Source organism: Setaria viridis, chromosome 2 (assembly GCF_005286985.2).
Source record: "Setaria viridis chromosome 2, Setaria_viridis_v4.0, whole genome shotgun sequence".
Taxonomy (NCBI): Eukaryota; Viridiplantae; Streptophyta; class Magnoliopsida; order Poales; family Poaceae; genus Setaria; species Setaria viridis.
Genome location: NC_048264.2, coordinates 6,183,166 through 6,209,076, shown reverse-complemented (window position 1 = coordinate 6,209,076; position 25,911 = coordinate 6,183,166). Strand labels below are relative to the sequence as shown.

At 44.5% G+C, this 25,911-nt stretch overlaps 2 protein-coding genes across 2 annotated transcripts; both read left to right on the top strand.

The window, feature by feature from the left end:
* Positions 1–3,423: 3,423 nt before the first annotated feature.
* Positions 3,424–4,578, top strand: LOC117844019 (putative F-box protein At5g50220). Its single transcript, XM_034724803.1, has one exon. It carries the CDS (start codon positions 3,424–3,426, stop codon positions 4,576–4,578), a length of 1,155 nt encoding a protein of 384 aa, XP_034580694.1.
* Positions 4,579–15,295: 10,717 nt separating this feature from the next.
* Positions 15,296–16,198, top strand: LOC117844018 (uncharacterized). Its single transcript, XM_034724802.2, has one exon. The coding sequence runs from the start codon at positions 15,296–15,298 to the stop codon at positions 16,196–16,198; it is 903 nt and encodes a 300-aa protein (XP_034580693.2).
* Positions 16,199–25,911: the final 9,713 nt, after the last annotated feature.

Genomic DNA, 25,911 nt, shown 5'->3' with positions numbered 1-25,911 from the left:
TTGTATCAAATTGTGTGCTTACACCGAAGCCAGATCCGGTCACTACTAGAGAACTGACTTCACATACCACCCCCTTTAGTCTCGGTTTAATTTTGATCCGGAAGAAAAGGGGGTGTGCTACATTTTACTCCCGCTTGGTATTTGCAATCAGGACTAAAGAGGACCTTTTAGTCCCGGTTCAAAAATCAGCCACCCGTGGGGATCCTTTAGTCCCAGTTGAAAAATTCAGGCACACGCGGGGACCATTTAGTCCCGGTTGGTAAGATCAACCGGGACTAAAAGGTCACCCTTTAGTCCCGGTTGGTATTACCACTCGGGACTAAAGCAACTGGGATAAAAGGGGGGTCCTTTAGTCCCAGTTGGAAACTCCAACCGGGATAAAAAGGTCCCCCACGGGTGGCTGAAAAAAGAATAAAAGCCTCGAACCGTTTTTATCCCGGTTGGTGTTTCCAACCGAGACTAAAAGGATCCCCCATGTGTGGCTGGGAAAGGACTAAATCCCTCGAACCTTTTTATCCCGGTTGGTATTACCAATCGGGATTAAATGAGGTCTTTAATCCCGGTTGGTGTTACCAACCTAGATTAAAAGTTCTTCCATGAGTTAATACAAAAGGATAGCATCCCCTATATAGACAGATGTGGTGTGTAGGTGGGATGGCAAGGAAGCTACGCGCAAGCCTTAAGGTCATGAGTTCGAATCCCACAGACCGCGCACATGCATATTTCGCGTGAAAAATCACGTGACTTGTGACTTGTGTCGTCGTTGATGGCAACGGCTGCATCGAGATCGTCGTCTGGTGAGAGCACCGGCCCCATCTTGGGTAGTATTCGATCTGCAACGAGACAGCATCGTTGGCGTCGTGAACCAGGACTCCGAAGGAAACCAAGAACCATGGAGTTTCTACTGCAAACTCCTTGTCTTTGATGGAAGCACAAGGACTGGCATTTCTACTGCAAACTCATATAGTAACATGCTATGGAGGCTGTGTAGCTAGTCTCATATCAGAGGAAGAAGCTCAGGGCTCAACTCTGAAAAGGGGTCGCAAGCACCTTATATACACTAGATGGAGATAGTAAAGGAAAGTATACATGCTTTAATGAATCAATCAATCGGAGAGATCTAATCAATCAATTAATTTTATTGATAGGGTTATTGGACGCATAATTAGAAGGTTTCAATATAATTGGAAGGATTCTACATGTTTGGTGATTTGATTGACCGTGACCAATCGTCAATTAATTGATCAATTTGATTGGTTGGACAGTGGACTCATAATTGGAAGGGTTTCAACGTAACAGGAAGGGACTCAACATGATTGGTGATCTGATTGTTTCGGATTAGCTGTGATTCATCGTCAATCAATCAATAAATCCAAAAATTTGATTGGTGGGACCGTGATCTCGTAATTGAAAGTGTTTCAACGTAATTGGAAGGGACTCAGCTTGATTAGTAATGTGACTATCCCGGGTTGACCGTGATCAATCCTGATTCGAATGGATTGATCGTGATTTACTCATGCCTATGTGGTAGGAGGGGCTGGTGGGTAAAAACTGTGTGTTGAAAAAAATTTACAAACATTTATACACAATAGAGCAGCAATATGAAACATATGTTGGCAATATTCCATCTCCCCCTCCCTTCGTCTACCATTTTGGTCTGACCAATGGGTCCCCTATGAAGAGTATGTGGGTACAACTCTAGATGGAAATTGACCTCAATTTGCTCGCCTTTTATAGTATAGTAAACATATAATCTGAAGTAATCAATGTTACTTCAATGTACAATGGCCATGTATAATTTATGCACAAGAGTCTTTCTAAAAAAACAAGTGTCTTCTTCCATCTTGCACATCGTAGAACATATAGCTTTCTTTTTTACTAAATGTATGGTGGTTACCTAAACACCATTAACTTGGCTAGCATATGCTTTGTCCCTTTGGCATGTTCTTGTAACAAGCTGAAACGTCAAATAACTCCAAAAAGTAAAATTAAAACAGATGACAATAATTTCACATGACAAACTGAAATGCCAAAAAAATAACTCCACAGGGAAATAAATTTACATCAGATATAGTAGAGACAAGCTATTTGTCCTAGACCTTCAAGTGACGAGTAGATTTTCCATGATTTCATAGGCCTCACATGGGTGCAAATGTCAAAGCTTCCCTCCAGAATCTAATGTTTTCTGGTTCTTATATGCTAGTTGATGGAATGCGATGTAGTTTGAAACAAAGAAACATCTGATTCAGAAGACATCCGAAAAAACAATTGGATATATAATATATTGAATGCTCATATTACGTTAGTAGCATTTTGTTGTACAAAAATCTGAAAATAGAAGATGGATTGTAGACATCACTCAAAATAAAAAAGAAGAATGAGCCATTCTCAGGGAAAAATTATCTTGAAGGATGAACGACTCAGCTTATTAGAAAAAGAACAGCTTACACTTGTAGCTTATTAAATTATATTGTAAGACATTAGATTTCAGAATATAAATGCACTCGTAGGGATAAGAAGAAATATAAGCAAAGAAATACAGTATTTCGTCCAAAAGGTACCTCCAAGGATCAGAACCCTAATGAGACCATCCATATGAGTCCACAATACGATGATAGGATGCATTACCTTGTAAATTGTGATGCTGATCTCTACCAGATCTTCATGTAGAACAGGACGGACGTACGTACTCCACCTGCTCAGATTTTCAGTCTAAAATAACTCAAACCTCGTAGCACTCGCAAACAGAAAGCCTTCCTGCATGATTAGCCCTAATTAACGAACCTAATCAAAAGGCTGCAACACGGAGCCAAGAACAAATAAACCGATCTAATCATTTACCTAATGGAGATGGAGATATGAAGACCACGATCCGCTTTGCTTTCTGCCCACACGACATTTTATCCTGGTTGTGATTTGGCGTGCGCTGATCTCCACCCTATTCTGCAGCAGCATTGCATGCCGTGCTGTGAGCCTGTGAGTATATGTGGTTCTGGGGCCGTGAGAGCTTACGCGTCAGCGATTGCAAAGCAGAGTTCAGGTGAGCGGGTGGGGCGCCTGTGGCAGCGGCGGCTGCGTCAACGGGAGGAGCTCGATGCACAGAGAAGGCGAAGCAATCCGGATCAAGCGAGGGCTCTTGATGACCCCAGGAACGCCCATGCCGGTGCTTGCTAGAGGTGGATCTCGAAGCCCTTCTGAATCTTGCGGAAGGCGTTGTCCTGGACCTCGAGATCGTTCTGCATCCGGTCGACCAGGCTCTCACCGCGATCGGTCCATATTGATAGACCCGTTCGAAGTCGGGCCACATGTTGGTTGCAGTTTAAGTTTAGAGTCCACGTTCGTGACGTTAGGCTACTGTATCCTGGCCTACAAGATCTAATTGATCCACGCCCCAACAAAGTCGGGCCACCAACTCGATCGGCGATGAAGAAGTCGGCTCTCGCACCGGAACACAAGCCAGACAAAGTCGACGACGCTCCCCTCGCCAACGACGGCGTGCTGCCCACCGACGTCCTGCGCGACGTCCTGCTCCGCCTCCCGGCCAAAGCCCTCTGCAACCGCATCCGCCTCGTCTGCAGGTCATGGAGGTTGCTCACCTCGGACCCGGTCTTCGTCCAAGCCCACAAGTTCCTCCACCCGCTCATCGCCGGCCTCCACGAGGACCAGCGTGAGATCCACATCATCGATTTGCACGGCAACACGATCATCAGGCGGATACCCGTACCTCGGGCCTGCAACGATCTAACCACACAACTCGACGTGGTCTGTGCCTCGGCCATCAAGGAACCAAGCTTTGTGCTAGAGAAAGGCCAGCGTGAAGTCTCAGCCTTGCCGGAGCTGCAGCTGGTGGGCGACACCACCTTTTTCCCGTCTGTACTCGGCTACGTCCCATCCACTGGAGAGTACAAGGTGCTCTTTTTCAAATTGTACTGCACTAACAACCATGGCCATGTGCAGCCATGCCATGTCATATCGCTCAACGGCGGCAACAGAAGGTGGAGAGTGGCACCGCGTCCGGCGGTACCCGTCGAGCCGGCTCCAGGGAACAGGGCAGTTATCGGTGGAGTTGCTTACTTCTTGATGAATCCGTACAATGTTAATTGCCCCGATGACCTTGAGCCTGATAGCATAGCCTCGTTTGATCTGGCGGCAGAGGAGTGGATGCCAACACCACTCCGAGGGCCGCTAAGTAGCCTCCTCAGCGCTGGAGGCGACGCGCTCTCCTACAAGAAGCATAGGCACGATTTCCAATTAACCGAGTTGAATGGAAGCTTGGTTATAGTCCATTGCAAGAACCGAGGCCGTTCGATGGATATTTGGTTCTTAATGGACATAGACAAGGCCAAGGGTATCTGGTGCAAACGGTACTCGATGCAATGTGCATCGGAGTGGGAGTACAATAGAAGATTTTACCCACTAATTATTTTAGATGATGGGAGGATTGTCATGTGGAATAGAATTGGACAGATTATGAGAGCATATGATCCAAGAACAAGCACATGGAGTACTGTCATGGGCACCGGCGGGGGAATGTATGTTGCTGTTGGTACATATGTAGTAGGAAGCCTTTTGCTGTAGTCTTCACGAATTGGTTTTGGTCAGCTAGCTATTTGGAATACATCCGTTGATATTACATCTTGTAGTCTGCCATTTTTAAAACGAAATAAAGGAAAGTCAGCAATAGTTCTCTTTTACGATGGCACATTCTTAATTCTTTGCCCTAGTAGTAGCAAATGTTTGTGCTCCTGGTATTCCGCCATATTCAAAGGTTGTCTCTAGCCGGCAAACCAAAATGTATATTCTTGATAAAAACATGTCCTAAACACTAGCCGTGGGAAGCAACCGAAGCACGCGGAATCAACGGTAACATAACTTGTACTTCTTCCGTCCTAAATTATAGGTTATTTTAACTTTTTAATTCATAAATTTTTATTATGCGACAACAATGCCATCCATCCTGCAGAGATCCGCATTGTCGACTTGACATCCGGTGACATCGTCAAGCGGGTAGACGTCCCAGGGCGCAGCTTCGATCTGGGCGTGCAGCGCGATTACGTCTTCATCTCGGCGTTCCAGGAGCCAAGCGTGGTGCTCACAAAAGGCCACCGGTCAACTCACCAGCAGCTTGCCTTTGTGCAAGGGCAACGAAGTTTTGTTCCCGTCTATACTAGGGTTCGTCCCATCCACCGGAGAGTACAAAGTACTCCATTTCATATTGTACTACCTTGGGCACAACGGCAGCGACCCTGTGCATAGATGTATGCTATGCCATGACACTCAACGGAGCCAACGGTACGGTGGTGTGTGGAGGGAGCAACCACAACCGGCGGTGCCCGTAGAGACAACGTCCAGGCACAGGGCGGCTATCCGCGGCGCCGCCTATTTCTTGTTGGAGCTGCTCGATGTTAAAGATGCTGCCAGCATCGAGCCAGACAGCATATAGCCTCATTCGACCTTGAGACACAGGAGTGGAAGCCGTCAAGACTCCTCAGAGGCACATAGGTAAAGCTCTCGTACTTTGAACATAGGAGAGATTTCCGCTTGACTGAGATGGATGAAGCTTGGTCATAGGTCACGGCAGGCGTCAAGATTCACTATTGGGGAAAGCACCTTCAGTACCAATTTCTAACTCCCCTTTAGTACCGATTGTGCAACTGGTATTGCTACTTCGGTACTAAAGGAGGGACCTTTAGTACTGGGTCAAATAACTAGGTCAAATAACTAGTACTAATGGAGTATTAAAAAATAAAAGAAAGAAATCCTGCTGCCCTCCCACCACCGTCATCCCGTCGCGCCCACTCGCCGCTCCTTGCTTGGCCCCGCCGCCCTCCCGTCGCTCCTTGCCCCGCGCCCTCCTGCCGCTCCTTGCCTAGCCCCACCACTCTCAGGCCGCCATCCGCTGTGCTCTCCTGCCGCCATCCGCCACTCCTTGCCCGGCCCCGCCACCCTCCCGCCACCGTTCGCCACCCTCCCGCCACTCCTTGCATCCTGCCGCCGCCCTTGCCCCCGTTCCGCCCTTGGCCCCGTCGTCACGGTGCTAAGAGAGAGGACATACAGAGAGGAAGATAGGGGGGGTAGAGAGAGACAAGAGCGGGTACGGGGGGAGTTGGATAAGGTAGATGGGGCGACGGCATACTAAAGGTTGGGAGCTTCTTTAGTACTAGTTGGTAGCTCCAACTGGTATTAAAGGTCACCCATTAGTACCGAGTGGAGCCTCCACCCGATACTAATGTGCCTGAGAGCCTTTAGTACCGGTGGAGGCTCCAGCCGGTACCAATGGGTGACCTTTAGTACCGGGTGAAGCTCCCAACCAGTACTAAAGGGGTCATGGGGGGCTCCTGAAGAACTAGCCGTTCCGATACTAATGCTCATATTAGTACCGGGTCAAAAACCAACCGGTACTAAGAGCTAGGACCAATGCTCAGTTTTCTAGTAGTGATTGTTCAATAATGGATCTTTGGTTCCTGGTTGTAACACCTGGTCCTCTAAAGCCGCACCGCCCAGCCCTTCCAAAGGGTAGGCACACGTACACATAAAATGAATTTTGCTATTTCTGCCTATATCTTGAAATTCAATTGTCCTGTTCTCCCAATGGCAAGCCATGGGACTATGAAGTTTCAGCCGGTCATATCCAAGAATGGCATCCCCCATATTTAAGACCCTTATATCCACAGCTAAAGTTTGTCCTTGGCACCACTACTCCAAATGAGGCACCATTTTGTGCATGCATACTTGAAATTGCAATTCTTGAAATTCTTTGAAATACTCTTCCACTGTTCCTATCTGCCTAATTTCCAGCAGCTCAGTAAGGGCTTTTCTATAATCATCTTTGCCAAATTAGTTCTCCACAGCTGTGACAAATTGTAGCCATGTTGGATCTTTATGTTGTTTCTTGTATACTTGCAGCCATTGAGCAGCAGGATCATCAAAATGCAATGCTGCCATTTGCACCCAATTCTTTGGAGGTAGATCAATCAGCATGAAGTAATCAATGCATTTGTCCTTCCACACTATTGAGTTATCTCCATTGAACCTGGGGCGGAATACTTTGGGTATGTGGTGCTCGGGAAAAGAATTATACTGATGTGGTTCTTCTTGTTCTCTGTTCTTCTGTGGGCCACCTTTCTTTCTTGCTCTGTGGGTATGCTTATGGTGTGTATGAGCTTCAGAGATATCATCACTATCAGAGTACTAAGGGAGTGTTTGGATAGCAGGGGCTAAAGTTTAGCCCTGTCACATCGGATATTCGGATGCTAATTAGGAAGACTAAACATGAGCTAATTATAAAACTAATAGCAGAACCCCTAGGCTAAACCGCGAGACGAATCTATTAAGCCTAATTAATCCATCATTAGCGAATGGTTACTGTAGCACTACATTGTCAAATCATGGACTAATTAGGCTTAATAGATTCGTCTCACGATTTAGCCTAGGGGTTGTGTAATTAGTTTTGTAATTAGCCTATGTTTAATACTCCTAATTAGTGTCAAACATCCGATGTCACAGGGGCTAAAGTTTAGCCTATGCTTCCCAAACAGCCCCTAAGATTCTTCATATCCGTGTTGGTTGAGTGTCAACCTTGCCACTGCTGTGCCTGTTTCTTCAAGTTGCTTGGCCATTAACCGTTGGTCATTGCTGATCCACTGCTTGAGTATTGATGTCAATCTGCTTCCTCATCTGCTGTTCAGATGTGCAGGATGCCGTCAACCGCGGCGATTCCAGAACGGCCCTCCCCGTCCGGCGCCGGGACGGGGGACGGATCTGCAGAAAACATCGGGGGATGCCTACAGGAAGTCGATTTGGGATCAGATTCCAAGAAGCAAGATTTGGGTTCAGATGTGCAGAAAAAGAGGATTCCAGAAAGAGGGGAGGTGTTTGCAGCCTGCTATGGAGGAGAGGGCGGGAGTAACTTCCCAAAGTGGTGTGCGGTGCACAGCCGTTGCCCGTGCTCGGCGGTGCCGACTCTCCTTCCGCCGCCGCCGTCCAGGTGTTCGGCGAAGTTCAGGGGGACTCTGCAACGGAACTGGCCAGGCCCTCTTGCTTTTCTTTAAGAGGTCTATATAGGGCCTCTTGTTGTGCTAATGGGCCGTGCTTTCTGCCCAACAAGGGACTTTGGCCCCAACCCCTGCCAGCCCTGCTTAATCCAGCCCATTAACATATTTTTGACGTATTAAACGTGGCACCTCGCGCCAAATTTCCACAAATTAGCTGAGGAATGCTACAAAAATTGCGTTCCACTCTACCATTTCCCACTGCTAGATTATGCATGTATTCTCCTGTGATGACATCAGAAGGCAACCTAGAGAAGGCTACACAGCAGGATCTAGCCATCTAGGCGTGCAAAATGACCACAAATCATAGTGCATTAAAGAATAAAATTGCAACACACTTTAATGACTCCGTATAATATATTACTGCACGCATGTATGAAAATATCAAGGAGTAATTTGGCCAGCAAAAATGTATCAAAGAAATATAAATATATAATGCACACACAAATTGCTGACTGGATTATGATGTTAAGTTTACCGATATAGATATTACCCTGCTCTATGGACAAATATATTTTAAAATAAAAATGCTGAAATTAATATAATAAACTTTTTTGTTATATGCACTGAGGAACCATGATTCGTCTCTGTTTCAACTCACATTTCGTACCATATTTAACCAATTCCGAGGCTTAAATCATAGGCATTTAGAAAACTCTATGTATTTTTAAATTAAAAAATATTTGTTTATCTCATGCACGTGTTCCAGTGAATGGCTAGCCCAGAAATTTTTTTTACAGACTTAATGTTTGTGTAGTATTTAGAAATCTGACCCGAGGCACCATGGTCCTTAAAACTAACTGGTATTAGGTTCCAAAACGAAAACTGTACCGGTACACTACGGAAACAGACAGTTCGCCGAGTGCCTGGGGCACTCGGCGAAGGCCCAAAAACCCTTGGCGAAATGTTTGCCGAGTGTAACACTCGGCAAACGACACACGGTAAATTTTGAGTCAGCAAAGTTAGCTTTACCGAGTGTTCTATGTCGTGCACTCGGCGAAGCTTTCGCCGAGTGACAAGAAAACACTCGGCAAACATATTTTTTGAAAAAAATAAAAAAAACCAAAAGTGGCAGCCGCCACCACCACCGGCACCACTGCCGGCCACCACCGCCGCCGCCTCGCCACAGCCGCCGCCCACCGGCCTCCACCACCGCCACAACCGCCACCCGCCACGCCGCCGCCTCGCCACGGCCGCCGCCCGCCACACCGCCTCACCACGGCCGCCGCCCCCCACGCCGCCACATCCGCCGGGGAGGAGCTTCCGGCGGCCGACCTTGTCGACGAGGACGATGGAGACGACGGTGGCGGGGGAGAGCCGGATCTAGCCCGTCCGCCCGGATTTAGCCCGTCCGCCGCCCGGATCTAGCCCCCACCGCCCGCTGGACGCCGCCTCCCCTTCTCCCCTCCTCCGCCGCCCCCCGCCGGTCGACGTGGACGATGGAGCCGGATCTAGCCCCCGCCGCCCGGATCTGGCCCGTCCGTCGCCCAGATCTAGCCCGTCCGCCGGGGGAGAGGGAGGGGAGGGGGTCGGGGGGGGGGGGCACGCTGGGTCCGCCGGAGAGAGGGAGGGGAGGAGGCCGGGGGGGGGGGGCGTGCGTGTGACGGCGACGGTGGCGGGCCGGGGGGGGCGCGTGCGGCGGCAGCGGTGGCGGTGGCGGCTGCAGGAGTGAAGCAGCCGGGGTGGGGAAAGAATGGAACGAGAGGAAGAGAGTAGTGAAGCGGCGGCGGCTGCAGGAGTGAGCGAAGCGGCCGGGGCGGTCTGCGCGGGGGGCCGGGGGGGGGGTGTTTTGAGGCGTGGGGGGGTGTTTTGAGGCGTGGGGGGGGGGGGCGTCTGGTTTGCCGAGTGTCCTACGTGGACACTCGGTAAATGGTTTATTTGCCGAGTGTCCAACTTAGGACACTCAGCAAACTTTTTTTGAAAAAAATTAAAAAATATCCAACAGTTTCAAAAAAATACCAAATTTTCACACGAACTAATATATATTCTCTATTGACTATACAACAAGTTTTGTAGTCAAACCAAACTCGACCGTCACTTCAACTCTAAATCTTATCGAATCCTCTTAAAGTTACTATTCTTCTTCTGAGATGCTTTGGTTTGTAATCATTGTACATGATGAAATGTGCAAAACCTTCTCAATTTTTTTTCACAGCCTCCACGTATCATATCATCACATCATGACAAATCTCATGATTTTTAGACTTTGCTTGTTTTTTTTACAATTTAAAAATACTACTGCCACACGTTCATGGTCGTGTTTCTTGAACAAGATGTTCGAAATTTCTTTTCATTTCATGGGTCAGGTCTCAAATTGGGCCAAATAACATGAATATCATTTTTCTACTCATTTTGTTCCATAATTTGAATTACTTGCGGTTCAAATTTGACTTATACCAAAAATTTTCTTGAAATGCAATTAATTAAATAAATATAGCAAATAAATCCAAAAATATACCAAATTTTAACATGGAATACCACATGTTGTATGTGGGGAGTAGAAAAAATTTCATGGTGCAAAGAGGAAAAAAAATTATTTTTTTGCCGAGTGTCAAAAAAAACACTAGGCAAACGCCCCTCTTTGCCGAGTGTTTTTTTGACACTCGGCAAAAGAGGGTGGTTTGCCGAGTGTTGGTTTGCCGAGTGTTTTTTTTGACACTCGGCAAAAGAGGGTGGTTTGCCGAGTGTTTTTTATTTGACACTCGGCAAAGCCCCGATTTGCCGAGTGTTTTTAGCTTGGCACTCGGCGAAGAGCTTGTTTGCCGAGTGCTCGAAAAAAAACACTCGGCAAAAAAATACACTCGGCAATTTTTAACTTTCCCGTAGTGGTAGTAATATGTGCTCGCTCACTGAAGAAACAGAACCCTGATGCCAGAAGGCAGATCCAAATCGTGGAGAAATCTGCGTCAAATTTCTATATGATCAATCTTTCTTGAGCGAATTCGAGAAGAAATAGTTGGTTGGATCTTAGCTGACCTTTTTATATAAAAAAGACTAAATTGTTCCCCGCCTCCTGTTCACACCACCAGCGCTGCTGCAACAATCAGGTGGTGCTAGGTACTTTCCTTTTTAAATGGAGCATAATCTTGTTGCGCTCATGTGTCTCCCTGTAGTCCCTACCAGAGTGTAACATGATGATCATGCAGACCAACTTAAGCAGCCAAACCCCCAACAATCCAACATATTAACCTGCCATCTCTGTACTGTCGTTGTCCAGAAATCTGAAGCCTGATCGCATACGTTTAAGCCTGGTAATGGTTCGGGCTGAGCCCGGTTTAACTGGTCTGGTTTTGCTACCTGGGCTGACTAGGTTCGGTACGGTGGTAAATGCGCTGAGTTGTTTAGTAGGCTGGTTAGATTTGGTTTTTTGTGGTCATTTGTGGAAGTGTGTGTGGATGAGATTGATGTTATTTTTCCTCTTCTGTTAGAATATTATGAATATTCTTGTAGGGATTTTGTAATTTTATTAAAATGTTTACTCTGTATTGTAATTCAGACGAGCATGGAATTGTTGTTTTGGTAACTTCATTAAAACTTGCCGTGCACGGTAGACATGCACTAGTATATGTTGAAATAGCAGTACAGGGATATGGGTGGACATTCAGCCTGCTCGCTTCTGGCTGTCTATTGCAGCTGCAGGCGGAAGCTGCAGCAGCCACGCGCTTCTTGATTTGGTTTGGAACTGTGGTTTTGTGAAGATAGGTGGTTTGATTTGGTTGAAAAAATGTACGCAGTTCGGTTTAGTCTGGCATTGTAAGATGACGGAGTGGGGCCGTCTGGTGGTGGCCAACAAACACTATTAGAATGGTCTGGGGTAGTTATGGTCCAGTTCTCAGACCACTACCAGGCTCATACGTTCGGACAAGATTACCTGTGGCTATACTCAGATCATCGATGTGTTCTAACGTTTAACACGGTTCAGTTTGTTTGCCGATCGAAAGGGAAGAAGAAGATCGTTGCAGCCATATATATATGGCCCACAATAAGACACTGCATGTATATTCCTGCTATATAATATGCCTCTTCGTACTATAATAATAATGAACCCCAAGCAGTGGCAATAAGGCACATCATGTTTATAGGAACATATAAATTCCAAATTCGCAATAGAATTGTTTTATATACACATACCCATATCTTTCACCGGTTGAACGCCGAGTATGACCCTGTGGGTTATATAGGAGTATCTAGTACTCTACAAATGCATCCATCAAAATATTATTTATCATAATTTTTAAAGAATGGAAAAACTTTTCTAGCCTAGGCAAGTGCCCACCAGTAGTGGTGGGAAACAATATTGATTTATGTTACAAATTTTCAGTCACATAGAAATTTAACATCAAAAAAGTTGTCATGAAAAATATTGAAATATAGCAGATAATTTATCAAAATTATTTGTAATATAAAAGGTTGCAATATCAATGGACCAGATCCAGTGAACAAAGAAGCTACATTGTAGATTGTGTAAATACACAGAACAGGTAATGTATCCAGATCCAAAAGGTATAGTCCTAAAGAAACAAGGTCAACATATACATTGATTACAATAATCAACTGTCATTGGGGGGGGGGGGGGGGGGGGTCTATCTATATATATATATATCTTTTAGCAAGCCAGCTAGGTTGTTCACATGCAAGCCAGATGCAAATTAATTAAAAGCCTGTGACCCGATTACATAGAGTCAAAAGGGGAGGTTGAAAAAACAACTTAATTTTTATATCTTCCTCACTCGGAGGTCGTTTATACAGATTTCGTTCCTTCATTAGGACCTTGTTTTTATGTTTATTATGCGTTATTTCTAGCCTTCATTTGTCTAGCATATTCTTTGTACTTAGATGCACATCAAACTACGTACATAACGTCCATGGATCCATCTTGCGATCGCTTATAACACTGCTTGTCATTCTTCACGACCATATACACAATGGCAAGAAAATATGATATATGAGGTCAAACAAACTGACTCAATGGGTGAAGTGTCTTGAACTATGTAATCTCTGACTTGGCGCCCGAGCAATGTAATCTCGTTCTAACCAAATCACAGAGATTATGTCTGGGGCCGGGAGGATCATATCAAGATATCATAGCATGCATCTAGCTAGCTAGCTAGCTAGCCGCTACCGCGGCATCACCAACTACAGCTTCGGCTGTCTACATTAGCTAGGATATAAATAACTGGATACACTGGGTTGGCAGATTAAGAAAGGAAGATATGGGCTAATTATAGATTAACTGGGTTGGCAGAACAGACGGGCAGATACACTGCACTGGTCGTTTAATGTAGGTAGTATTTGCAGTATACATAACAAGTATCCCAGAGAAAAGATACATTGCAGCAGGTGGTAATTAGTATATGTATATATATGGATTTCCGATCTTCAAATGAAAGTAAAGAAGCTATGCATAAGATATGGACGGATACATTGTGTTACTCGATGTTAAGTAGCCACGTGCGGGCGGATTCAGTGAGCATATGCAAATACACCCCTGTATACGCGCTAAGCTGTACATAAGTGAGGAAAATCTATATGATGGGATATCCTCGAATATATATATATATGCCGGCAGTTGTGTCGTCGAAAAGTCAATTCCAGAAAAAGTTTGCTTAGTAACAATATATCTATTGGCGATATTGTCAACTAAATCCAATACTACTATTTTATTTTCATCTTCGATCTGTATGGTGCCTTTAAGCCGTAGCAGCCATCAGCCAGATCGAGCCATGCATATCATGTATGAGATCAATTCACGTGCTACCGGTTACTTCCTAGAACTAGGCATGGATCATCTAAGAAACCGCAGTATATATGCATATTTGGGTAAAAGTGAGACAAAGAACAAACCGAAGCAAGTAATTTATTCGATCACTGCTGCTTTGTGCCACTACCATAGACAGAAACTAACATCACCCATAGCCATAGTTGTAAATGGCATTATTATGGCAATGCTAATGTACGGGCACCGTACCTATCATAGACAGAAACTAACATCACCCATAGTCTTGGTCAAGCCGACATAAGATCAGCTAAAAAGATATATATCTTCATATAATTTCTAACTAATTAGTTTTTTTTGCAAGGTTCTAACTAATTAATTAAAATACAACATTTACTAATTGAACTTAATATATGCTCAATCATAGCTAGATAATAAGAACATTATTCATATAAGGAAGATATAGATATACGCCCATATAGGCTACAAGGTTCTTCGTATATATATTTCAAGGCTAAAAACAACATAAAAGTAACATTCATGTGAATTGGCTAACTAGTGTATAATCTTTTTTTGTGGGGAATTAGTTTATAATTTTATTAGTATTAGTTTTATTAAATCGATCTATGGTGTTGTTTATATGCTTTATAGAGGTTGGGATCCACATTTGTTATAGTCGTTGTTTGGGACACACTTAATGCTGTTTTGGGGCATAGAGGGATGCCAGGGAGGTAGAGCATGATTACAATGTAGAAATTATCCTTGGCTAGAGGATAAGGGGAGTGCAACACTGGTAGGAGTTGGCTGATGTGGTAGGCTGGTAGCAGCAATAATTTTTTTTGGTGATATGAGGTTTTATGAGGGATGTGGTGGAGATGTATGAGATAGTAGTTGGCCCCTTGCAAACTATATACAACTATATAATTAGATAGATTTATATTTTCACTGAAATTGAAGACTTTTCAAGTTATTTAGGAGTCGATGAGCTCAGATTAGTAAGGCTTAATTAAGAACAAATCCCATACTGACCAAAGAGAAAATGTTGACACACGCATCTGATCAGTGATGCCAATGCAAAATCCTTTTATCATACCTGCCTTACTCGCCAAGCCCCCTTCTTCATATATGGAGGGGGTGTTTCGACGACAATTCGGCGCTGGTTCTCAACACATGCCCTAATGAGTTGTTTTCTTTAGGGTGTGGTTGTGGTTATCCCGAGGTGTGGGCACAGCATCCATGTCGAATCAATTCTACGATAGTCAAAACTAAACTAATCCACGAAACTAAGCTGTCACCAGGTAGTTGTTTAATTAATATACTACTTATGTATAAGTAAAGCATCAGCTCAATAAAAAAGTACTATGAGCACCATGTATATAAGCTACGTCCCACAAAGAAGCTATAGCCTACTCTCGATCATTAAGTTAACCCTAGCACGAGCTATAGGTACCTGCTAGCTTGTAGGTCGACACATCGATAGCTGAAAACTTGTAGCAAATTCAACAAATTTCAGAGCGAATACTGGTCCATGGAACCTAATTTCAGCAGCTCATACAATGGCCACGCCATCTCCGCCGCCTATTCGCATGAATGGCAACCACTAGAGCAAGATGTAGATGGAAGCCTCTTCAGCCTCCCTGCAGCAGCAGCATGCTATGTTGACAGCCGCATTGATACCACCTACTCAAGCACAATAATGGCGGCCACCGCTTTCCATCCCTCGTCCTCGGCTACCTGGGCTGCCTCGTCGTCCGGGCTCGTCCCTCCATCCCACCACTACCAGTTGCAGCAGCTTCATTTCGGCGGCGGCATGGTGGACATGGACCAGTTCAGCGCCCTCATGGGAGCCGCCACCATCAGCTCCGGTGCTCCGACGACGACTTATCATCACGGCGGGGTAATGGCTGCTGCAAATGCCTTGCCGGCTATGATGCAGCAGGAGGCCGCGGAGGCGCCGACGCTGATCGGAGTGCGGAGGCGGCCGTGGGGCAAGTACGCGGCGGAGATACGGGACTCGACGCGCAACGGCGAGCGCGTGTGGATCGGCACCTTCGACACCCCCGAGGCTGCCGCGCTCGCCTACGACCAGGCCGCCTACTCCATGCGCGGCGCCGCCGCGGTGCTCAACTTCCCCGTCGAGCGCGTGCAGGAGTCGCTCCGCGCGCTGGGGCTCACCGGCGCCGCCGGGGACGACTCGCCGGTGCTGGCGCTCAAGCGGCGGCACTGCATCCGCAAGCGCGGGCCTAAGAACAAGCAGAAGCCGGCCGCCGGCAAGGAAGGGCAGCTACCAGCAGCGGCTAGAGAACAGATGGCGGCGGCGACGGCTAGTCATGGGCATGGCAAGCAAATGCAGGCAGCTTCTTGCGCGCTGGAGCTCGAGGACCTGGGGGCTGAGTACCTGGAGGAGCTTCTCGCCCTATCTGATCAATGAAGAAATCCGTTGAGCAAATCATGGTACAACTACTAGCTGATCCATGAATGATCATGCACAGTACCTGTTGTTCTTTTTTTGCAATCTGAGGGTTGATCACGCGCACGCCATAGTCACGTACACGAAATTTGTATCTGAAAAAACTCATTAGAGTCAAGGTTGATCGATCTATTAGTCGTCCTGCTTAATGTCACGAATTGTTCACCCCATATATAGTGTAGTCCAGCAGGCACGCGCAAAAGCACTTTGCTAATTTTGCTCGGTTCAACAAAATCTCCACACGCTCAATTAATTTATTTTAGTAACTTCAATCTGTACTTCATGACGCACGATTTGGCTAAAGTTTTGTCATTTGGTTTTGGATTTTGTTGATATACATAGCTTCTTTGCTAAGTATAAGGTCACTTGGACTGTTATATACTCCCTCTGTCCCATGAAAAGTGCCATCCTAACTTTTTTAAAAAATTCAATAAAAAAGTGCAATCCTAGAAAATAGATCTAACTACATGCCTAATTAAGTGGTCAGATTTGATTTGCATGCTAAAACTTAATGCATGTGGCCAACAAATGAGGGTATTAGAGTCTTTGCATACCACCACTAATCTGTCCTAGAAAAATCAGAATTGCACTCTTCATAGGACCACCGCTGGACGATCAACCTTTCATACCAGTCAGTAACCCCCTTTAGTAGCGGACGCCTGACCGGTACCGCTTATTCAGTACTAAATGCCACACTATTTAGTACCGGCCAAAATGCTCGGTACTAAATGGGCCATTTAGTACCGGTTGCAGTTTAGTACCAGTACTAAATGGTTATTCTTTTTTTGTTTTCCTTTCATTTTAATTCGTGGGTTGGTTAGTATTCGTATTAGTGTACACTATCTATTTGCGTATAGTAGTAATATTACACTAATATATATATATATATATTGATCTAGCATATAGTAAAGATTACATATATTATATTTATACATTTTATATACACTTCAAATGTTACAAGTTTACCGAATATGCACTACGTATCGTCATCCGAGTCCCTAATTGGATGAAGTTGACCCACACTTGTTCCATCATAATAGAATTCTCCCTTTGGATTTACGACCTCCTCCAAAAGGCATCCACATAGTTGTTCTTGAATTGCCCTGAGTTGTTATGGGCGATGAGATCTTCTCATATTTCAACAATCTGTCATGTGCAAATTAACATCATCATTTTAAACCAATGTATGTGCAAATTGAAAAATATTGAATTGATATGAATTGTGTTTACATACATGGTGTTGACGGTCCCCGCCTTGCTTGGGACCTACAATACCATGGATGAACTCACAAAAGTAGTATCCACATAAGTTGTTTCCATCCTCCTGCCTCAAACACTAAATATGGAAAAAGGAGTTATGAAATATTCAAGAAGTCGTGGTTTTTAAGAAATGACATGCACTAGATGTCCAAATTGAAATCATACCGGAAAGTTATCCCTGATAGTAAGTTGTTTCTTGAACGGTCCTAGGTGTTTTTTTATGAAGCGAGCCCATACCCTGTTAAGCGCGTTTACAAGGCTTCGGTACTCTACTTTTGGTTTCCTCTTCGGATCCAGCACTGTGACGTGGCTCTGATCAATCTCGATAACAAGCAGTATCTAGTGGACCTTGTTCATATACATATACACATGCATTGTTAGATATACTTATTATTAACTTGAACAGATGATGAAAAAAAGGGATGAATGACTTACTGAAAATTGTACGGCAAAAGTATGTATTGCATGTGATGTTGTTTATCAAGGAAGTTGAAAATAGTCTTCATGGTCCGATTTGGCCATTGCATTAAGCATTCCTCGTTTATAACATGCGACTCCATGAAGCTGACATGATAGTATTGTTTTATCCAGCAATGCTGAATCTCCATTCTGCATGATACAAAATAAAAGAGGGGATGAGACGGCGCACAATTAATGTAGGAGATAGGATGTAGATATCAGAGCAAATACTTACAGAACTCATGCACTAATGAGGGACTTGTCAAGAGCATCTTGATGGTACAAGTACCATAGTTTTTCAAACTCAATCCATATGTCATCTGGTCCTCGAAAGTAATCACGATCTTAAACCCAAGCAGCAAACATGATTCGTCCATCTGCAACTGTCTCCATGTACCATTTATGAAATGCATACATTTTCATTGGCAGATAAGGCAATAACTATGGCCGCACAAGAGGTTTCCCCATCTTAAACTCCCATTTACCAGCACCTGGCTGAGTTTCGATATCGTTTCTCCCCTAGGAGTTGCTTTTTTTGAGATTGGTCTGCAATCCACTGAGCTAGAATCTCATCTTCTTTTGAAAGCACTTTGAGCGGATCGATCGATTGTTGAAATTGTTCTCCGAGCTGGGGAATGGTGGACTGAGATCTTTTTTTCTTCTCAAATGGCTTTGTGATTGAGCGATCCTAGTCCGAGATGGGTTCTTTCACTACTTTTTTAACCACCAGGAATTTGAAGTATTTCTTCGTTGCTTCATCAATTGGTGGTTCCTTGGGCTTCTTCTTCTTTGGCCCGAAGTGAGCAGCAACCTCAGCCATTGATATCGCATGACTTTCCTCCATAGTTCATTCATATGGAATCTTCGGAGGTGGAGGCTTTGCTTTCTTAGGAGGTGGGTTCCTCTTCCGCTTCGGAGGTGGCGAGACTGAAGCCTTCTAGTTTTTCTTCTTACGATGTGGAGGCTAAGGTAACGGTGGACTCATGCGTTGGTCCCTTGTAGGTGGTGATGATGGACTCATGCTTTGGTTCCTTGGAGTAGGTGCATCCCTAGATGGTGGCGTTGGTGATCTGTGCCTTGAGCTCTGAGGGGATGATGCGGGAAATGTGGCTGCTTGCGGAAACCTTATGTAGTGCTTGGCCCAACAAATCCAGGTGTGGATGGCATGTTCTAGTTCCATTTCACCATCGCCTCCAGGGATCTCGAGGTCCAGATCTTCCCATCGTGTTTCCACTCAGTCAACCTGGACTCTAGCATATCTTTCAGGAATCTGCATGCCATGAATTGTCTTGCTCGGTACCGGTACTTCAGCAATACCGTGAGCCACTACTATGACCATTTTCCTCACCGAAGTAAGAAGCTCACATGGGGTCCTCACAGTGATGTCGTCCATGAGGTAGTGTTCGTTGATGCCCGCAATCATGTCAGACGATTCTTCTACTGTTTGAAACTCCGTGGAAGCGACGCTGCTACGACGCTAGGAAGCGGGGCTTATTATGTCCACATTAGCACATGGTGTAGCTTCTGCTTCGCTAAGTGTTAACGCCTCTTGAAGCCGATCCATACTTTCATTAGTCAAAGCTACTTGTTCTTCTAGGACACGCAGCTTCTCTTCTGCTGTGGCCTTGCTTCTTCTTCGACTTATGTAAGACGCAATATCTACACTGAAGCCTTTCTTCCATGGAACTACACCCATGCCTCAGACACGTCCAGTGTGTTCTGGATTCCCAAGTGCATAAGTCAGGTCGTCTTTCTCTCTGCCAGGCTTGAAGTTTGCTTGCCGTTTAGCCTTTAATGCACCTTGCAACCTGGTGAATTTTTCTATTAATGAATTGGTAGTAATAAACGATCCATCTTCCCTATTTAGTGTGCCGCCATGAGCGTAGAAAAGTTCTTTGCTCACAATAGCCAATCGAGAGTTGCCAGCACGATTCCTGTTGCCATTAGGTCATCTTCCATCCTCTGCCATTTCGACATCATCGTATTATAACCTCCTTGGCCAAGATGATGATAATGTTTCTTTTTGCTTGCATTATCTTTAGCTTGTACAGCTCACTTTTTGGCATCTTTCGACAACTTGTATTGCTTGAATGCTTCCTAATAAGGTGCTAGCTTCTGGAACTTGTTCTCCAAATCTGGTTCGATGCCCTTCTTGATAAAGTCATTGTGCATGTTTTTCTTATATGTCTAGAAAGCAATTGTCATCTTCCTAAAGCCAAATTCCTTCGGTTCTTTTGCTTTCGCTTCTGGATAACTGAAGTGCAGTATCAACTATTGCCAACACAATTTCTTCACTTGCTCAGGGACAAGGTCTTTAGGTGCATCAGTAAGTGTAGTTACTCTCCATTTTTTAATGCTTATGGGGATGTTTTCCCTAACAACATACCCACGTTGATTGACAAATGTTGTTAACACACCGGGGGAAGCAATTGGTGTGCCTTCCTCGTCCACTTCTATGATGATGGTACACCCCTCCAACTTTTTCTTCCCACCTCGTTTCCATTTAGGCATCGACGAGGATGCAGATGGCTACAAAAAAGATGCATTAATTATAACCATTGTTGATAGGTAGAGATTTGAAATCATGTACATATATATAGTGATTCATATACCTCGGTAGTTTCTTCCTCCTTTTCAATTGGAGCATCATCACTGCCATCACTAGTCATATTTAGGTACCGACTGCCATCATCCTCTTTGCCTGAAGCATCATCTACTTCTGCGTTGTAGTTGCTGCCTTCATTAATAATATTTTGAATGAATTCCTCTTCGTCCTAGTCTCCCATTTTAACTAGTATAAGAAAAAATAAGGTATTTAGAAATGAATTCTAAATAAATGAAGGGCTTGGGGGCTTACGTACAAAGACGAAGGGCCGAGGGTGCGGCGGCGGGGCGGAGGTCAGAGCGTGGGGTCCTGGTGGTGGCCGGCAGTGGTAGAGGACGGAGCTCAGAGTCCGTGACGAAGGCAGAGGCGGTTGGGCTGGGGGCGGCCGACGCATGGCGAGGACGAGGGCGAAACGAGGCGGAACACGGCGAGCATAAACGGCGGCTGACCGGGGCGGAGCGCGGCCGGCGTTGAGGAGCCCGGAATCCTACGGGGTGGAGTGTGCCGCGGTGTCGGGGGAGCTCCAGGTGCGGCCACACGTCGAGAGGAGCCGGAGCCACGGCCGGTGAGGAAGAGGGCAAGTTGGCCGGGGCGGTGGGTGGCATGGACGTCGAGGAGGAATGTGGGGTGTGGTGTGGCGGAGTGCACTGTGTTACCGGGGAGTGTCGGGTGCGGCCGGACATCGAGGAAGTCGAGGAGGAGCTGGGGCGGCGGCCGGCGGTGAAGGGGGACGGTTGGCCAGGGCAGCGGACGGCACGGACATCGAGGAACAGCGCTCCATGTGGCAGGGCAGAGTGCACTGCGATGCCGTGGAGCGCCAGGTGTGGCCGGACGTCGAGGAGGAGATAGGGCGGCGGGCGACGGTGGGCGACGACGATAGGGGCGGCGGAGTGGCGGTGGGATCAGGAGAGGAACGATTGAGCGGCTAAGTGTTGGAGAATATGAGGGGTGGGGTTTTTGTAGGTTAGGCCAGATTAGTATTGCATGCCAGATTAGATTTTTATCAGAAATGAAAACAGAAATACTAAAATTCCATTAATGATGATAATAAATGGTAAAAAAGAATAACTACTCGTTGTTTCGGGATAATTTTTGGTGCTTAAAAAAAAGAGGAAACCTTGCAAAGTTTGTAAAACTTAGCTGGTTCTCTTCTGAAACACCCTAAGTTTATGTATAGCATCTACCAAGTAGTAATAGGATACCGGAAAGAATAAGAAATAGCGCTATTTTAAGTTGTTGCTCTAAAACTTTATTAGTGTAAACTCAACTAGTATCATATATGCAGTACATTGAGTGTTCATATGGAAATAGGAGCTCCGCGAATCTAGCAATAAGCTGCCCATCTTATTATATGATTGTAAAAACAAATCATAGTACATGCTACAATATATTTATGTGACCCTCTAGGCCTACGCCTATTCGATCATGTTCAGATACTAGCAGTGAATTGGTATCTAGTTATCTTCAGGACTAAATTAATCTTGTAAACATTGATCCGGCAATATTTACTTCCGTGCATTATTTCACACAAGTTGTGCATTCTCTTTGTATTTGGATTATTAATCACAGACAGAATTATCGATCATATATGCATCAATCTGTGCGTTCTGTTCCTTAGCTTTTTTCCATTATCACATCAATGGAAAATAAAATTCAACAGATTGAACAAATAAAAGATCAAGATATAGTCGCAAATTATGAGACATTGGAGAAAAACTACTTATTTGTAAACTTTTCATTATTACAACAGATATATGTAGGATCAGTGTTTTGTTAATTACCCCTATAATTCCTACGCACAACTAAAGGTGGATGGAGATGTGACGTCCATTTGGTTTGTCGTATCCAGCCGCCCTACGTCATGCATGTGCGCAGTTGATGTTTCTGTCCCTTTAGTATTTGTTACTACTAGTGGTAGTAATTACTACTTTAGTGCTTACTGTAATATTATATTTTTGTTAATATTATATTACTGTACTTCTCTACTTGTAAAAAGTGCAATCTTGTCTTCTCCGGCTGCATGGAGGCTATTACTCACTGGCCCTAGGACTCTAGGAGTATCACAGATGCATCTACTCATCCGTGGCCAAGTCGAGCCCGGCCCGTCCCCGTTCCTCCCCCTTGATGCCCATATGAACCATGACCCCAGAAGAAGAATATTTGGATGGTTTTGCAAGTTGTGATGAACTCTCTCACTGCACAACAACATTAGTTTATTTTATAGGTAAAGGGTTTCATTGTTGTTAAAAAAACATATTGCCCTTTCACAGATGAGAAAATCATCCGGAAGGCAGATGCAATGTGCCAATTAAAGGTCATTAAGTTTCGACAGTAAATCCACTTCATTTTGAGTGAAATTGAGAAGAAATCGTCAGTCATTTGTCAAAGTCAAAGCCGATTATTATGTTGCTCGCCCTTTTGCGAAATGGGGAGAAAAAAAGTTGCTCGTGTGTCTCCTCGTTTACACAAGAGGCAGATACTGGATCAGTCAGGTATTGCTAGGTAGCTTCCTTTGTACAAAAGAAAATAAACGGAGTGCATGTGCAGTTGTACGTATATTCTGTGTTGGAGCAACTGCAAAATACCTGAGCATAATCTTGTTGTCTCCCTAGGAGGGTATAGCATAACCGTCCTGCAGACTGCAAACCAATTTCATCAGCCAAAATACCAACACTCCAACAAATGATCCTGCCATCTCTGTACGTTTGTCCATCCAACAATCTGAAGCTTGGACACACTCGCGCAGACAAGATTAGCTGTGCCAGGCCCGGTGCTCTAACGTGTAACACGGCTGAGATAGTTTGAGCGTTTGCCAAAATGAAAAGGTCGCCAAACAACATGCATTTGACCTTCTGACTTAATCGGTAGTAATCGAGCAGTCGTAGAAGTCGCAGATGCATCGAAACCGACCGGAAAGGACTAAGAAGATCGCTGTAGCCGGCAGCCACTGGGACAAATAGTGACAGCAATATTTATATTAGCCAACTTGAGGAAGCGCCAGATTCTTTTTAAATCATTCTTTGGATTGTTATAAGAATTCTAACTTAACATCCAAAGTTTGTTTTTGCAATTTCTTTTTTCATCACCTGGGAGAGGCATCTTTTGGGAAGCTAGCTAGGTTGTACACATGCAATCGGTCGAGATGCAGATTAATTAAATATACTAACTTACGACTGATTAAGTACAGTTGATCGTTGAAAAGTAGCTTAACATGAACCAGATAGGAAGCGAGCACTGTAATCTATGAATCAAACCTCATCAATGGAGATCATCTGGAGAGAATCGCAATGATATGCATATCATACGCACGCACAGTCGAATGATTTGAATGGGTTTAAAGAAGTAAAATTAAAGTGCCCAAATATGGAGCGTAGCAACTGCCTGGCACAACAGATGGTGGGTAGGTACAACGCACTAGGTGTTCAGCACACAGATAGTATGCATACAAAGTATGTGCGACAAAAGATACCACTAACGGTAGTATATGCATATATAGCTACGGATCGTCCCTCAAATGAACAGCGTGAACAGATACAATGCACTAGTTAAGTCTAGTGGTTCAGTTCAATGAACATGCAAATACTACGATTATTATACGGAGGAAACCCTGATGGGATCTCCTCAAATTTGGCATACGAATATATCTGTGTTGGTGGTTTTGTGTCGTTCGTACTTTAATTCTCAGGGGAAGTTGCTGAGTAACAACAACACTACACATATGAACTATCAGCGATGGTGCTGAAAGGGAAAAAAAAAACAATCTACATCCACCATGGGGATGACATGTGGGACCTTAGCTTGGTCGTCGTACGTCCTTCTGTGTGGACATGCATTTTAATAGTGTTTTAAGAACAATTTCCCCGTTCTAGAGGTGCAGGCATGAGTTTTTCTTAGTCAGATTTTTTTCGTTTTCTATGGACTTATTTAGGGAATGTGGTACTCTTATTTGACATATGCATAATAATATTCTACTAATTTCGACATAACTTTATATGTGTCAACTATTATATATATTCATCTTTCGTATCTGTTTTAGTATCACTGACAGGTGGTACCTTGTCCTTTAAGCATCTCCGATCTCTACATACCACATAAAGTAGGAAATGTGCTATACATTTTTATATAAACCTCACTACTAGCTCCGATCCGTAGCAGCCGGCGAGAGCCTGTGTATATGAGAGATCCTTCACGTGCTACCGGTTGCTTCCCAGAACCATAGATCTATGTGCAGATATGCACATGATGGCTAGGGAAACACATGCTATGCAAAATCTATCTGTTCCAGATATGCGTGCAGGTGCAGCAGCCAGCCGCAATGTTCATATCTAGCCTTCCATCAAACTTATAAGATATTCTCCGATGAGGAAACTGCATATGTACCGATAAAGTGAGACGAACTCGTTTCAAAAAAAAAAAGATAAAGTGAGACGATCAAACTAAACATACTAGTTTATTCCGCAGCTGATTGTTTGTTGGTTAGATAGCTATTTCTACTCATTAGTACCAATTTTTTTCAGGACAATGAATGCGATTTGTGGTCTGATGTTTCTGATTGATTTTTCTTTAATTTCCATTTGCGTATTCAAGTTCAAATTTTATTCATAATTTGTGGTCAAGGTTCTCCCTTATTGAAGATGACAAGGTCTAAAATTGTATCATAAAAAAAGTCGGTGGTATTGAGTTTAGGTTGCCTGATTCAAGTGGAAAGATATCGTGTTGATTTGGAGCAAATTATTCTCTTTATATGACTTCAACCTTTCATCACCCTGCTTGACTCGGTTGTGCTGTGGGGGGCTCTAGGGTTCCTCGTTTTGTTTCGCTTCGGTTTGAAATGAGCGCCCATAGAATTGTAGTCCTTGCCCTGTATTAGGAAAATTGATAATTACATAGCATGCGGTTGGCACGGTGAGGTTGACAGTAGTATGACTTTAAGTTCAGAGATCTACGTCGTAGAGTACTGTGGAGATGAGTCAAAGTTACAAGCATTTTTTTTATCTGGACAATATTAATTGGTGTTGTGAAGTTTATGTTTTTATAGGAGTCGAAACACAGCTACTTAATACATATAGTATAATTAGTTACAAATTTGATATCGTATTATTGAGCCACATGAAAACAGCGAATCTCTTGATCCATTGTAGCTACTGGTGTTTTCTTCCACTCAAAGGATGTTGGGACACAAGATCATCAGAGTTATGTGTGTATGTATGTTGGTATTCACCGTTGCTCTTTGGACTTTAGGGCACGATGGTGTGGTGGATGATGGAGTCGGGCATAGCGGCGCTTCTACCCATGGATGGGGGCTAGAGTGCTAACTACATACACGAGCTGCTGGTACGATGGTTGTACA

Bases quoted from the DNA above. Each gene is read 5' to 3' on its own strand.
- LOC117844019 (XM_034724803.1), top strand. From the start codon at position 3,424: ATGAAGAAGTCGGCTCTCGCACCGGAACACAAGCCAGACAAAGTCGAC.
- LOC117844018 (XM_034724802.2), top strand. From the start codon at position 15,296: ATGGAACCTAATTTCAGCAGCTCATACAATGGCCACGCCATCTCCGCC.